The sequence below is a fragment of the Coturnix japonica genome, chromosome 1, assembly GCF_001577835.2.
Source record: "Coturnix japonica isolate 7356 chromosome 1, Coturnix japonica 2.1, whole genome shotgun sequence".
Lineage (NCBI taxonomy): Eukaryota > Metazoa > Chordata > Aves > Galliformes > Phasianidae > Coturnix > Coturnix japonica.
Window position 1 is genome coordinate 52,878,419 of NC_029516.1, and position 15,178 is coordinate 52,893,596.

The 15,178-nt window shown below is 40.4% G+C and overlaps 1 protein-coding gene across 1 annotated transcript in view; it reads right to left on the reverse strand.

Annotated features, from left to right (window-relative positions):
* Positions 1–7,691: 7,691 nt before the first annotated feature.
* Positions 7,692–15,178, reverse strand: part of IPO8 (importin 8) — a 44,196-nt gene continuing 36,709 nt past the window's right edge. The window contains exons 23-25 of the mRNA XM_015865955.2: positions 14,801–15,025; positions 14,022–14,138; positions 7,692–13,326 (exon numbers count right to left, since the gene is read on the reverse strand). Coding sequence (XP_015721441.1) covers positions 13,229–13,326; positions 14,022–14,138; positions 14,801–15,025 — 440 coding nt within the window. The 3' untranslated portion in view covers positions 7,692–13,228. The remainder of the gene's footprint in view (positions 13,327–14,021; positions 14,139–14,800; positions 15,026–15,178) is intronic.

Sequence of the window (15,178 nt, forward strand, 5' to 3'; positions counted from 1 at the left end):
ACAAGAAAAGAAAACAAAAAGAATCCCATTTTGTGTTTCCCTGGGGTCCAGTTGCAGTAGAGACCAGGGAGACTAGGAGCTGAATGTTTCTGGAAAAGGAGTGTTACACTGAGATAGTTTGCTGGGCGATTGGGTGTGCTCCATGACTAGGATCTCTATATAGACAAAAGATTGGTCTTCTGACTTGATTATAGGTAACAGACATTGCTCTGTACTTCAATGAAGATCTCTTCTACTTGGAAGAAATACGCCAGCATAACAAATTTTCTCACCTGTATTTAAATGTATCTGAAAGTATCTGGTATTTTTCTGCAAGCATCAACAATTTAGCCTTGAATACTGCAAAGTAGAGGAAACCTAAATCTCTGTTGCAGGCATTGGCTCGTACAGTGCAACATAACCAAGAAGCTGCCCTTTGGGGAATGACAATGGAAAAACAGGTGACATACAAAATTAAAATCGAAGAACGGTCTAGGTTGGAAAAGACCCTTTTTGGCTTTCAGGTCAACCTGACCTGAGACCCATCACTAAACCATGTCTCTTAGTGCCACGTCCACTTATCTCTAAAGTACCTCCAGGGATGGGGACTTGATTGCTAGCTGGGTCAACCTGAACCTGATCTTTCTAAAAGTGCTCATTATTAAATTAAATAAATAATTTACATTTACATCATTCCTGAGGATCATGGGATTAGAAATCACATGCGATAAAAATCTCGTGGCATGATTTCTGGCATGTAACTGGAAATACTTGTTGTGTTTTACTGCAGAAGGATGTACATGGTTTTACTCTGCTTCTGGTGCTTTTTCTCTATGGTTGGCACTTCCCAAGCACAGAATGTAGACCTGCAGGCAAAGACTGGATGATGGTACATCAATTGCAGAAATGAGTTCTGTCTGGTACAGGCAAGATGGGCTGTCTCTTTTTACAGCCATTATATGAATTCTAATATATACCAAGAAAATGTCCCAAGCTCATAATCCTGAGGACAAGCCCTTATGCTAAAAGCAATCTTGTTGTAAATGAAACTTAATACTCATTCTGCAAGTGAAGGTGATAACACATATCAATGAAAAGCTCTTGAGCATCAAGAGTATTGAGTAAAGGCACTCCATCATTCCCTGAGTTACATAATTATCAGGCCAAATGCAGGATAAAGGTAGGAGCAGAAGGGGAGGGGGGTTGGGGGGAAGTAACCTAGATTGCTAACAAGGGCTGTTCGGAAAACTGCCAAAAAGGATGTTCAATGGAGGTTACAATAACGTGTACAGAGACTTAGCATTTTCTTCTCTCAAATACTGCTTCCTTGGATGCTCATCTGGCCTGGAGAATCAAGCTGATGCTGGGTACTGAGATTTTCTCTTCCCTAAATCTGCCTGGCATACATCAGGCATACATTATTTCTTAAATGTTGGGTATTTAAATGGTAGTCATTTACAGCTGAGCCCAATACAACCTTATGAACCCAAATGTTTCTATAGAACAAACTATAGCATCAGAAATACCATTAAAACCTACAGAAATGTCTTTTACTATCAGCTTCCTTAGGAAATGTCAAACTTGGAGCAGCAGCCCAGCACCATCAGAGATATCACACTAATTTATATAATCACACTTTGTGGTTCTGTTTTGTAGTACTTAACTGATACAACAAGCAGATAAGTAGTAAGGGAGCCTTTCTTTCAGAGTTACCCCTCATCTTCTTTCTCCCTGCTTTCTGGCTCCTAGCAAGGCAGGCACATGGTGAAAAAATGTTTCAAGCCAGTGGGTGGCATCCAGTATTATATTCTGGATGTGTCGTTGGTGGCTTGAATATGTCAGATATTTTTAGCTAGTGTAAGCAGTTCTAGGCAATCAAGTATTGTAATCAAGAGCATGGCTCAGCTATATTTTTTCAGTCAGCACTTCAAAGATTCAGGTTTCCCAGCTCTCTCAGTTAATGTGATAGGATGGTATAGGTGTAGTTGCTCCCTGTTTTGGTATAGCACGGTCATTTTCAGAAGTACAATCTTTTGCAGAACTCCCCACTGTGCTCAGCTGAGTGGATAGTTATTTCAGTAACAACAGCTTTCTGCAAGGAAATAGGAAAGGTAGTCCTGAGCCTGACTGGAGATGTTCAGAGTTACCTGTGACTGCGAAAATCTCTGTGTTCCAGTGGGCTACAAAGGCATGCTATTTGGGAAATGACAGAGATTGCAGACAAAAAATTACAGAAAAGCCAACCCTTTCAAGACCAAGCAGGAAGCCTACAGAAAGCCTGTGATCACTGCCAAGCAGAAGCAGCAGCAGCAGGAGGGGAGACCAGATTGCCCTGCTGCTTCCACCAGCACTTGCTAAGCTGCCCCTGCCCTGCACAAACACGTGGCGTGCCGATGTTCAGCACCGCGGTCAGCGCCCGCCCGCTCCCGTCCTGCCCACGCGTGTCCCCCCAGGTGAAGAGGAGCCATTGGGGACCGCTGGGCTCGGATGTGTTTTGGCAGAGCTGCACTTGAACTTGGAAGGCTCTGGCTCTATGGCAGTCACCTGGGTTTGGTAACAGGAAGTAACAGGAAGAGAATTCCAGTGCTCTAAATTGCCAAGACGCAAAAACATGGATCCTGTATTAACAGCTCTGTATTTTCTCCCTAAACTTGTGTGTACCTGGGTGTCCCTCAGCCCCACTGCCACACTTTGATCTCAGACCTTCCTGCAGCCTTCTCCTCCACAGTTTTCCAGTACACCCATAAGAAGACAATGCATCTTTTAATTGCTGTGCCATCGCAAAGAAATAAAAACTCAATGGCAGAGCTTCCGACTTGAAGGTGCAGTTATTGCAGCAATCTATCATCTGCACCAGGGCTTTCCAGGTCATGAGTGCCCCCTCCTTTTTACACTGCAGTAATACAAAGTACATGGTTACAGGTGCATTTCTCAACCTTTGAAAGCTCATATTTCTAATTGTAGCCTTTGCCCATTGGCTCTTCTGTCCTGGAAAAGCTTAAGAAGACAGAGGTCACAACCTACTTCCCTGAAAATTCCAGAAATCCTTTCATTCTTCTAAGTCCCTGATGCTTAGACCCATCATCAGTGCGCTGTTTCTCCTTCTCACATTCTCCTCCCGTGGATGAGCAATCTACTTCTTTCAGCAAGTGGAGTCCACCAGACACCTGATGAAACTTAGCAATTCAAAGATCCACTGCTGATTTCTCAAGTAGCTTCTCTTTCTAAACCTCCTCATCATCATAAGTAACTTGTCAGAAATCAACATAATACAATAGTGTCAAACTAGTTTGCAGAGAAGCCACCCATGTACGTCTGCTCTGATGAGTGCAAAAGCATGAGAGACTTAAGAATGATCGCTGCTGCAGCAGTACACTACTTGATTCTTCCATTCACAATCTGACTCTTACCTCCCACACACCAGCATTTCTAATAGAGCACTCCCATACATGATACAGACCTTTTTAATTCATGCTTGAGCTTTTGGACTGCTCAGAGGAAGTGATGTACCCTTGCAAATGAAGCTAATGGTACTTCAGAGCAAGCTGTAGTTTCTAGGGTTAGAAATTGCATGGCAGTGGGACTCATACCTAATGCAAAACTGTTTCTGCTCATTTCCTTTCAAATGCAAATTCTAATTATCCTCTGGCTGTCTGAAGCAGGGCCACTTCATTCAATATTGCCATTATGACATTTTGAACAAGACAAAAACACCTGCCCTCCTAATCATCTCTGCGCACACAGCACACCCAAGCTACTCTGCCTCTGCTATCCCCAAATTCCCACTGCCCAGCCTACAGAAAGAGCAGCAAGACTGGCTAGATGAAATCCTGAGCAATCTTACCTGATCTCAGAGGTGACTCCGCTGAAGGTTGACTGGCATCCTCCCAAACTCCCTCCCAGCCTCAAGTGTTCTGTAGTTCTAAGTTTTTACACAGGGACAGTAACATAAATTGACAAAAACTCCCACTGTGTAGCACACTCTGCCCCATAACTTACATTTTCTTTCTCCGAATCCTAACAGATAGACAAACAGCCAACGCAGAGCCCAGGATCTGGACAACACATTCAGAAAGGCTCGCCACATTCAGTCATCCCTAATCAGATCCATACCTACCTTCAGATGCTTCTGTTCAGCAGATTTCCAGGTTGCTCCTCCTGACTGCCTTTTCAAGGTCCTACAACTTTGATGTTCATTGACTATTTTTCACAGCAGTCACTGATGAAGTGCTGACCTGAATGCAGCCTGACAAGCTTTCTGAATGCTGTAGTGTCATTTACTTGTGTCGCAGCACCCACAATGAAAGAAAAAAAATGAAAAGCATCAAAAATGTCACAATAGATGGTGCAATTAAGGCAACGTATCACACTGTGAAACAGAAGAAAAACTATCGCTCAGCTCCTGGGCAAGGAAAGGCTATAATTTACTGTAGCAAGCAAAGCATATGCATCAAATTACTCCCATGTTTCAGAATCTCTCATGTATGAACGTCAGCAAAACTGACTGCACACTTGCACACAATCAGCAAACAAAAAGAGGAGGCTTCCTTTTCTCTAATCAGATGGTTATAATCCCCCTGATTCTCCTCCAAATAAAACCACCCGAGGTGTATTCATCTTAGCACACTTACACACCCGACCTGGATGGTTCATTCCCCTGAGCTTTCTTTATAACAAAAGAAAGTGGGTTTTCCCAGAGGGTGATTTAGAGCAGCCAATGGCTTAGAAGCACACCTCTGGCTCTTGCCTCCTCTACTACAGAAGCCTAACAAGATAAGCTTCCTAAATTCAGTGCCTGAAATCAGGTGATACATCTTTTCCATTTTTCCCTTTCTTTTTTTCCTATCTCCTCATTAGGGCTCCATACACAAGCAGTTACCAACTTGTCTCTTCAAAGATTCTATCTAGAGCTGGTTATTTTTTCCCCTATTTGTCTTTAACCAAAAAGGAGATATTATAATAAACAGTAAGAAAACGGTAACATAAAAAAGAAATTACTTTGTGAAATAGAAACTATCCAGGAAAGGACAAAATGCTTTCCAATGCTTTCATACAGCTTCGGAAATTCTGTTAGTGTCCTGTTAGGCAATCTCCTGCAGCAGAATAAATCTTGGGCTCAGGCTTCCCATAATAAGAGTGACCTTGGATGAAAGCCACAGAGATGGCAGCAAAATAAACTAGCATATGTCCTTTGACATTATGTTTAAGTAGCTTTTATTTTCTGCAGCAGTACTGGCAGAAAGTAAAATCTGGAGTTAAAAGTCAGAGGCAACTCCCTTCCCAATGAAAAGTGAAAGAAAATTTAGCATTTTTTTTTCCTGTCTTCCACAGAAATAGAGCAAGAACATCAAGCTCTAAGCTACTTATATTTAATAAACAAAGCAATTCTTTTTCCTGTCGTCTTTAAGCTAGGATTTGTTTGCCTCATGTTTCCCGTATCCTCCCTAGCCTGCTGTACAGTTATGGAATTTCATTCAGTCAGGCCCCTATTCGGTAATTAGCCACTGAAACACTGAAAAATATTGCTCAAGTTCTGCTTAAAAACATTTTAGCACAACAGTTCATCTACAGCAAGTAACAGAAGAGGATCCCATGGTTACTAATCTATGCTCTGTGGCAATATCTAGCAGCAGAAAAACCTGGCTTTGTTCTGCAGTTCTTCCTAATTCAGTACAGCAGAGCTGCAAACAGCAGCCACCCCCAAGGGCAGCGCATGGGAGAGGGGAAAGACGTGTGGGAGGAGGCTGTGCACGTGAATGCCTGTGAGAGGAGGAAGCCAGAGCCACAGCTAAATGAGTCTCATGGCAGGAGGAAAACAAGAAGGCAGGGTTTGCCTTCTTGACAGCCACAGAGAATTACACTTACAGAATGCAGACACAACCGCTTCTGAGGTACAGATATCAGCTCTACAGCTGTGGCCAAATGCCTACATAACAGTACAGCCATTTGTCTCCACTACTGCACCTTGCGTAATCTCTCGAGGCAGAGTCAGGTGCAAGGCATGTCCTGCTGGAAATGACTGCGTGGTTTATTCATACTGAATGGAGCCACCAGACTTGGAAGCTGCTGCACACTGTGTTCTACAAGGTGCTGAGAGATATAAAAGGCCAGTAGCTTTAGCAATAGAGAAAACAGACATTCATACACTGATATGGCCTTTCCAGACTACATGTATTTTTGTATTTATTTATTTATTTTTAAATTCTGAATTTCATTTGTATGACTATGGAGAGTTTTTCTGACATACACACAAATCCTTCTAGCTCGAACTCTGCCAGAGAAAACAAATTCCATAGGAAACTGCATGAGAGTGACTGAAGTCCCAGTGATTGCATCCAATAGGCAATCAAATTATTTCATTTATGCATTTAACATACCTGATACCAAGAGAAAGCAAACACTGATCATCTTTCACCCTCACTAGGGACAGACTAAAAGAAATTACCACTTTAAAGGATTTTGAGTTAGAATTCAGCTTACGAATACAACTTTGGCTAAAGATCAACGCTGTCAGAGGGCAGAAAGAGGCATGAGAACTATGTATTTACTTGAGTAAAAAACACACTCTTCAGAGCCTGTTAAAAGTGGCAGCAACCTACACCTTCACATTGGATCCGTCACGTTTATTAATACCTGCAGAGAGGCCATGAGCTTCACAGCACCCTGATGTGTGGTGTTGATGTTCTGCTCCCATATGCTTAGGTTCACCTCAAGGCCTCATGAGTAGCTGACAGCTGGCATGTCATTCACCCCACAGCTGAAAACCATTTTTCTCATCACATCAAACAACCCACACAAGATACAACTGAACAATGTCACTGCTAGATAGATTAAAATTGCAGCTCAATAGAGGAGCTCACTGTTAATAAGGAATTTCTTAAATTATCTATGATGTTCTGGCAGAGCTTCTCTGAAAGGAATTAAGACTGAACCAAGCACTAGAACCTAGTGAGTTTCTTAGGTGAAATCCTGATTCCATGAGAGCCAATGGCAAAGCTCCCAGGTACTTTCATAGAACCAGGATATTAATCTCACATGCCAGCTGCAACACACTGCTATGGCTTTGGGCAAACTACACTAAGTCAGCCTCCCAGTCATAAATATGTACCACTTGCCACTGCTCTTTGAGATACTGTGAAGGATTCTCAAAAGCACCCCATACAGAAAAGGGCATTATCAAACTATCTAGCAAATAGGCTCCTTCAGCAACTCACCATGAGGGAAATACTCCACCAATAAAAAGACCAGGCTCAGGGCTTCCACGGGATTGATCTTTTCTCCTGTGGAGGCTCGGAGATACCATCCTCTTCACAAATTCCACGCACATAAGACTGGTCTAAGCTTTGGTGCAATCCCCTCTCATAGGAATACAAGATCACTATCTCCACTAACTTGACATTTTCAGGATTGTATTTGGATGATCCGTAATGACCTCATCTACATCAGTTATATTCTTTCACAGACAAACCATACACGTGAATAGTAGCCCAAGAAAGCACGAGGTTAACAAACACTGCTACACAAATGCACGTAATAACTCCGCATAACACATGCTGTTGCTTAAAATTAATTCTGGGGTGTACTTGTAAATAAGTTTCATAGCTGTATGAAGAGAGGCTATAAAATAAGATTGGGCTCCTTGGTAGGTGGCATGTTACATTTTTTTAAAAGAAATATTATTCCTCTCATATAAATGCACAACAGATGTAACATTTGACCTAAACAGTAAGATTTATTACTATTTTTAATGCAAATTCAGTGCAGCCTAAGAGAACGTTATACATAATTCTTCAAGTTAGGAAGAGATTCTTCTTGTCATCAATGCATGCTTTGCATTTGTCAATTCTCTGCCCTCAAAGCCAACCCACAGTTCACTATTTTAGGCTTCTACAAAGGTGACCATCCTGCAACCCAACCTGACAGCGTAACACAGTGATCTCCCCCTCGTCATTACAAACGTGGGCTGTTACCTTTGTGTTTAATCATCAGAAGAAATCTGCACGGTCTCTTTCTAAAACCAAAATATCTCAGGTGGTTTTTACGCAAAGTGCATTACCAACAGCAAGTACAACCCAAAGCGATTTCCACAAAATGTTTGTCAACAATAAAAAAACTAAAGCCACGATCAAAGAACAGAACCTAACTTAGATTGTTCTACGTCCATTTCTTTACCTTGTGAGCTTTTGTGTAAATATTTATTGTTTCCTATTTTCTTCAGAGGCTACTGTTCTGTTTTCTGAAAACAACCTGTTTGTACACAGTCTTCTCCTTTTGAAGCACCATCCATCCTCCTCCGAGGTCCATTTCCACAATCTCTGAGTGTAGAAAGTAGAGAAAAAGGGACACGTGCAGCTTTACTAACACAATCATGCTGAAAACATCTGAAAATGAGGCGCAATTCCCAGGTCATCACCTTCAATGGTAAGCGAGCTTGTGAAAAATTCATAGGCCTATCCATCGTGAGGACAAAAAAGGACTGAAAATTAAAACAGCCAGACTAAATATCTAAATAAACCAGACTAAATAAGGGGACACACTTGTTCTCTGCTGCAGAAAGCGCCACAAAGTCTTTACCTTGCAGTAATGGCTGTCAGATACATGTTGCTGACATCTGCACAGATATTGCATTTTCTATTTTAAAAGTAACTCAGTGCATTTATATTGAGCATCCTGAATAGATCTGCATGCCAGCGAAGTTTCTATCCACCTAGTGCACAAACACTTCTTTAGTTCTCAGTCATTTTAACACTGCGATTTTATTTGTCAGTGGATTTTTGTTTGTTTTATGGGGTGGGTGGTTTGCATTTTACATAAGTAATAGCAGTTGAAGAGACGTCAAATGCAAGCAGCTTGGCCTGTTCATACATCCTTTTTATGATATGATTTTATGCTAAGGCTTTCTGGTATCTGGCATAGCGTTTAGCTTCTTCTAGCACATCAGAACATCCACATTTACTGTTTCCCATCTGTTTGGGTTTAGACTTGACATGTGAGAGAAGAGGGTGCTGTTTTCATTCACGCTATCAAGACCTTGGTACCAATACCTACTCCATGCTTTGCCACAATGAAGGAAATGTGATTCCGTATGGAGCTGCAAAGATAAACAACCTCTTTGACTTGTTTTATGTCATTTGTAGGCAGAAACTGTTGAGGAACCCAATGTGAGACTGACTAACGCTACTGAAAGATCAACTACTGCATAAACCAGAACTAGGGCTCAGTATCCCAATTGCATAGTATGTTTTTGGCTATCATTTGAGCAAACCTAAGTGCAAGGTCTGGGGATTTCAAAATACCATTTTGGAATCTGCCCATTTTAAGTAGTAAATCACAGAAAGGTTCCTCTCAAACTTCAGACAAAAGTGAGGGCTTTTGGAGTTCTTTATCACCTGCATATGTTAAATAAGAAACTTTGTTCTAGAGATAGGAATGTTCTAGACATAGAAATAGACCTAGAGATAGGTTCCATGGTTTCAGGATCAATGGGATTTAACAAATTTTGCAGAAGTTTAATTTTTTTCAAGTATTTTGTATATCCCCTGAAGTATCTGCTAACAATGGTTGGCAAAGGGAAGGAAATGAGGAAAGAAAAAAGGCTGAAAAGTGTTCTGGAAACAAAAGATAGTTAATCATTCATGTTGTCTACAGTTCCTTTGGCTCACAAGTCTCAATACAGACACTTGCTCCATAGTAAAAGGAACAACAAAAAAAAAGATAACGCAATAAAATTCTTTACAGTCCTACCTTCCGTCCTCTACAATGTATGATGGAATCCAGAACCACACACTGCCTGGACTTCATAGGTAAATGGCATGTCCTAAAGTGGTTCATTTCATGTCTCACGCAGACACCCTTTCCCTCCAAAACCAAGAATGTCAAAATATCACTTTGTTAACATTCTTTGAGTATTCTGACTTGTATTCCAACACACATCTACTTCAATCTGACTGTGTGCACAAGCAAAGTTGTTTTTATGTTTTTTTAGACTTGTTTTCAGCTTGATATTCTGCCCTCTTCCTGGAGCCATTTTGTTGAAAGATTTTGCTGTTGTATGGAAGGTAAATCAAATACTTTGACTTCAAAAGAAAGAGAACAAAAAGAAGCATCCCAAACATGTGGTGATTCTTATTTTCCTCTCAAGAGTGACAAAACAGCATAAGCAATTCAATACCCAGGATGGGTTAATTTAATCTGGAAAATAAAGTTATTATTTAGATTAATATTTGATGTGATTATAACCAACACAATGCTAATTACATACGTAAAGCCCTCCTGATGTCCACAAGTGACCTTCACGCTTTTGGAACACAGCTATGGGACAACACTGGTCAGTTCTTAGCAGTCCTTTGATTTTAAATGTATTTTACAACATGTTCATGATTCTCTATGCTTCCAGTGGCCATCATGCTTGGCTGGCCAATGCTGGTATGTGATATCCCATTATTACCTTGGCTGGAAAGTCAGACAGTAATGCACGTTTGTGTTACTCTCTTTTTAATGTAGTACAAAGCTGGACACGACTCAGAAAGAAATCCCTAAAATCCATTATCTATTTATGATCATGTACAAACAGATATTTATCATGTTAAAAGAGACCCATATGTTAAAGTGGAGGCTAGAGCCCAGCACATCTTTTTGGGTGGAATCCTTTTTCAAGAAAAGAAATGAAATAATCGACATTTGCTTTTGCCAGTAGAAACATTTGCTCATGAATCTCCTGGGAAGGGAAGGGCATTTAACCTTTTTACATGCCATCCCCTCAGATATCTCTGACCCCCACTGCAAATTGGACAACAAAAATTCCCGACTCCGTGCAGCTGATTAAACCCCTTATAAGAAACATCTGGATGAAATTTTCCTGGCAGTTGACTTGAAAAGTACACAAGAAGCAGAACCAGGGAGCAGCCACAGTTCAGCTGAGTGACACAGAGATGGTGCTATGCAAAAGCAGATTTTTCCTTGAATACATTAACTTCTAACTATTAACTTGTGATTGTGCAAGCAAACTTATTAGCAAAAGAAAAACAAATCCCCCCTTTACTCTGCATGCCAGTGTAGAAGAGGAAATCAGGTTTTAAAAGAAATTCTGTTCAACAATCTCTTGTTAAATAAAGTAATAAAGGTCTCAAACAGTTTACCTACCCAATATTTAACTTCAGTTGTCAGACAGAAGTTGTCCATACCCTCAACTTCCAAAAAACACTAAATTTGTAAAGATTTAAAAACTTCCACAGTTTCTGAGAAACTCACTGACAAAGTGGATGTAATACCATCCTGTCCTTTAGTAAATAAACCTCCAGGCCTAAATCAGCCAAAGTGACCTATGATTTTCCTGGCCTTCCTGCCCTCTGCTGTTCAACTTGTAAGAGCCTCTCCAATGCTCTTCAATGCATTTTTCTTTTCTGAAAATACAGACCCTGGAGTTTTCGCCGTTTTCCATACATACAACAGACCAAAAAGTGGGAAATTTTCATTGTTGCTATCAAGTGAATAATAGCAGTGAAAAGCCGACATGAACCACTTCTACTCTGCAGCTGCTGTGGAAGAAAAAGAAGCAGCATCAGAGAACAGTGCAGGATTAAGTCTCACACCAAAGAGCAGGAACAAGGAAAACAGAGTGGAATCTTCTATGCCATGAATTCAAGACTGAGAAGATTCCAGAGAATGGGGCAAGGAAAAGGCAGCATCACTATGGCCTTTTCCTGATGCCAAGGCACAGAAAGCTTCAGATCTATCACAATGAATTAGAATAACTCTGACACTGAGGAAAAAAAACAAAACCAAAAAAGCTTCAGCACACGCAGGGCCAGCTATCTGTAATTATCTACAATCCTTAAAAATCTGTGTATGGGAAAGGGAACCTTCCAGTTGGGTCAGTGCTTTGAAGAATTACATCATTGGTGTGTGCTTTAAAGTTGCTTTGTAAATATTTTTAAGTATTATAGAAATTAACACAGAGACAAAAACTGGACTAAATATTTTATCTCCAATTTAAACTGCATGTTCTAAAGCACCCCAACTTATTTTGACTACGTCACCGAGACCCCAGTAGAACTAGAAAAGGGGCACCCACTCAACCTGGTATTGCTATCAGTTTCTTGTAATGCTAAGTTTCTCACTAAATGAACATAATCACAAAAAAAAAAAGAATAAAACCTATGACATATGTTTCAATTCATGAGAAACCAGCCTTTGAAATTCAGGAAAAAAAATAAAATCTGTCCAAAAAGAAATTTCAAATTTCAATTTCAGAACTGAACAAGAACAGCCAAATGGAATGCAGACCAGAAATTCTATCACAGAAGTGTAACAGTAAGAAGCAAGCCCAGGACTGCTTTTCTTCTATCAAGATAAATAAAATACTGTAAATATTTTGTACCACATTATGCATTCAGTACTACCATTGGAATGGTAATGAATGAATAAAAACAGGAAATCAGGTTATATGAACCTTACAAAAAGAGTGGAAAGTTGCCATGTAGCACATCTACATGAGAAGGCCACACCACTTGGGCAGGCAGGAGGTAATGTCAGTGTAGGTCTAGGATAGCCAACTGCCACACGTGCCATCATAACTCAAGTGAGTTGATTCCATAGCTAAGAGAAATAATTTAAGACTACTACGTCAAGGGAAAATCTGCAATTTCATTAAGACGCTCTGACTCAACCAGTGTACGCTCTGCAGCTCCAGCAGACACTTCCCCATTCACATTTGGCCTGCACCAAGTTGGGATGAGATTGTGTTCTGAATCCAGCAACAGATATGCAACCAACAAACAGTTAAACGGTGTAGTAAAAAGTAGATGACAGGAAAACATGGAACCAAGGCTTACAGTGTTATCGAGAAATGTTCTTACAATTAAAAAATTATAATGCACTCCAAAAATCCATTTGTTCAGGCAATCCACATACAACAGAAGGCACTGTTATCCATATGAATCTATCAATTCTGCACAGCAAAAAACCTGAGAAGTGCAACTCAATTAGATACAGCCTGGCCCCTCCCAGTCATTCAGGTTCCTTGAGGACAAATGTTTCCTTTTCAGTCCATCAAATTATAAAAACACCACAAGAATTTGTAAATTACAGTAGCCGGTTAGAAAAAGCATTCTGGCGGGGGAAGCACACTGCTATACTTCAGAGAACTTCCAGCAGCATTAAATTACCCTCCCCTATCACTCAGAAGTTGTGATGAGTTTAAAAAAATGTAATGATGAAACCCTTCTCATTGACTTTCGTAGCTGATCCTTCAGTTTCCACCAGGAGTACTTCCAGCAAAGTTAAATGCTATGATCAGTCCTTTGTTGTCAAATGTGTAGTCACTTTGCTGCTCTATTGTCTTAGTCTCTAGAATTCAAAGAAGAGAAAGAATATGAGCAACAGCTTGTAGAGAACACTTTTGCCAGAGATAATGCTATTCATCTAATAATACAAAGCTGTGTAAAAAAACTTTTGTTTCCTCACTGCAGTGACAGTAAGAAATCACAGCACACCTAGTTCTTCTACAAATGCATAAGCACACACCTCTCAAACAGAATGGAGAAATTCATTCTCTATATCACAAGCTGTATCTCACACTATCCTGCATGCATCTTGATTTAATATGAATTCATTTTTCCCCCATGCAAGTGTTCTAAACACCCAGAACAGTACGCTGACTGTGAAGGCAATGGTAGCAGTACAAAAGTAACAGAGCTGTTAAAGAGAACATTCGACAGTAATCTTTATCCAGTAACAGGCTCACAGCGAGCTACTGCCTTAACTTGGTTTTCAAGTCAAATATCAGGTTGTGCAAAACAAGTTGATAGCCTGTTCTAACAGTAGCATATGTCAACAAGAAGGCAATTAATTATAAGCAATGGTAATTGGAAGAGAACACACTTCCAGGCGAAGGATAATACAAGCACAATACCCTATTCATGCTTCTCAAGCCTCTTGTAAGACCTTTGATAATGAGCACAGATACTTATTCTGTTGTTATGGATTAGATGCAGTTCCACCGTCCCAGCAACACTTGAAATGGCCCCAGAGAAGAGACTTACCTGCAGCATTTCGCCGGTGCTCTGCTAATGTATAAATTTCCTGCAGCTGTTTCTTCTGATCCTCACTCAGCGGTGCTGTCAGCAAATGGTACCAGGCAGCATCTCGGCTCTGCACAGCTGTCAGAACAGGAATGGATGGAAAGTGATTATCAGCTTACACTGCAAGGAAATTTCAGAAGAATAAGAAGAAACACGTGGGAAAAAAAAGCAGAACTTGCGCTGTAAAATAGATTCAGCATTCCCGTCAGTTTCTCAGCACAGAATCCCCAGTGCAAACAAGCCATCTGGGGGGAATTTCATTACATTCTCTGCTTTCTGAAACAGAAAGTTAACAGTGAGGCCACTGTTCATGGACAATGATGTAGCAAATCTATTAACTGAAGATTCTTATCAAAACTAAAAGCAGCACGACCTGACAAACAGGAAAGGAAGAAAACAACTTTTCCATTATCATTTTAATACCTAGCAAGTGACTAACATTTATATATATAGGAGTCCTTCTAGTGACTGAGTCTCACTTATTTAGGCTGTTTGAAAAGTTTTTAAAGACAACATGAAGACAATCTCTAGCTGTATTTACTGACATCTATTTTTTTCTGCAGCATCTGGAAGCAAAAAAAGAAATCTTAGGACTAACATTAAAAAGCATTTCAAATTTCAATAATCTAAATTACTATTAGAAACAAAGAGAAGGGCTTTTCCCAATGATGACAGCCAAGCTGTTTCATCATATCATACCATATCATACCATATCATTCTACACACTAGCATGCACATACCTAAAAGTGCTTGTGTGAAAAACTGGTATTCGTCAACACCATTTTCAAGGTCAAGAGGTGTGCTGAACCCTTCAAGAGCAGTCTCTTCCAATGCATCTTCATCCCAGTCATCATCATCATCGTCATCATCATCTTCGTCTCCACCTCCGTCTCCACCTCCACTGTGGTTCTCCTGCATTGCCTGGCTCACTTCATTTGTCTCCTCCTCATCACTTGGTATCTCTTCTGCAAAAGCATTCATGTGTTTTATAAAGCAATATTTAGAAAGTACAGGGAAACAATGACTTACAAATTAAGAACAATTAATAAATCTCATTTCAGGTCGGAGAGAAGACCTACTGATAATACCCTCCCCCAGAATCTCAGAAGTGGAAAAAT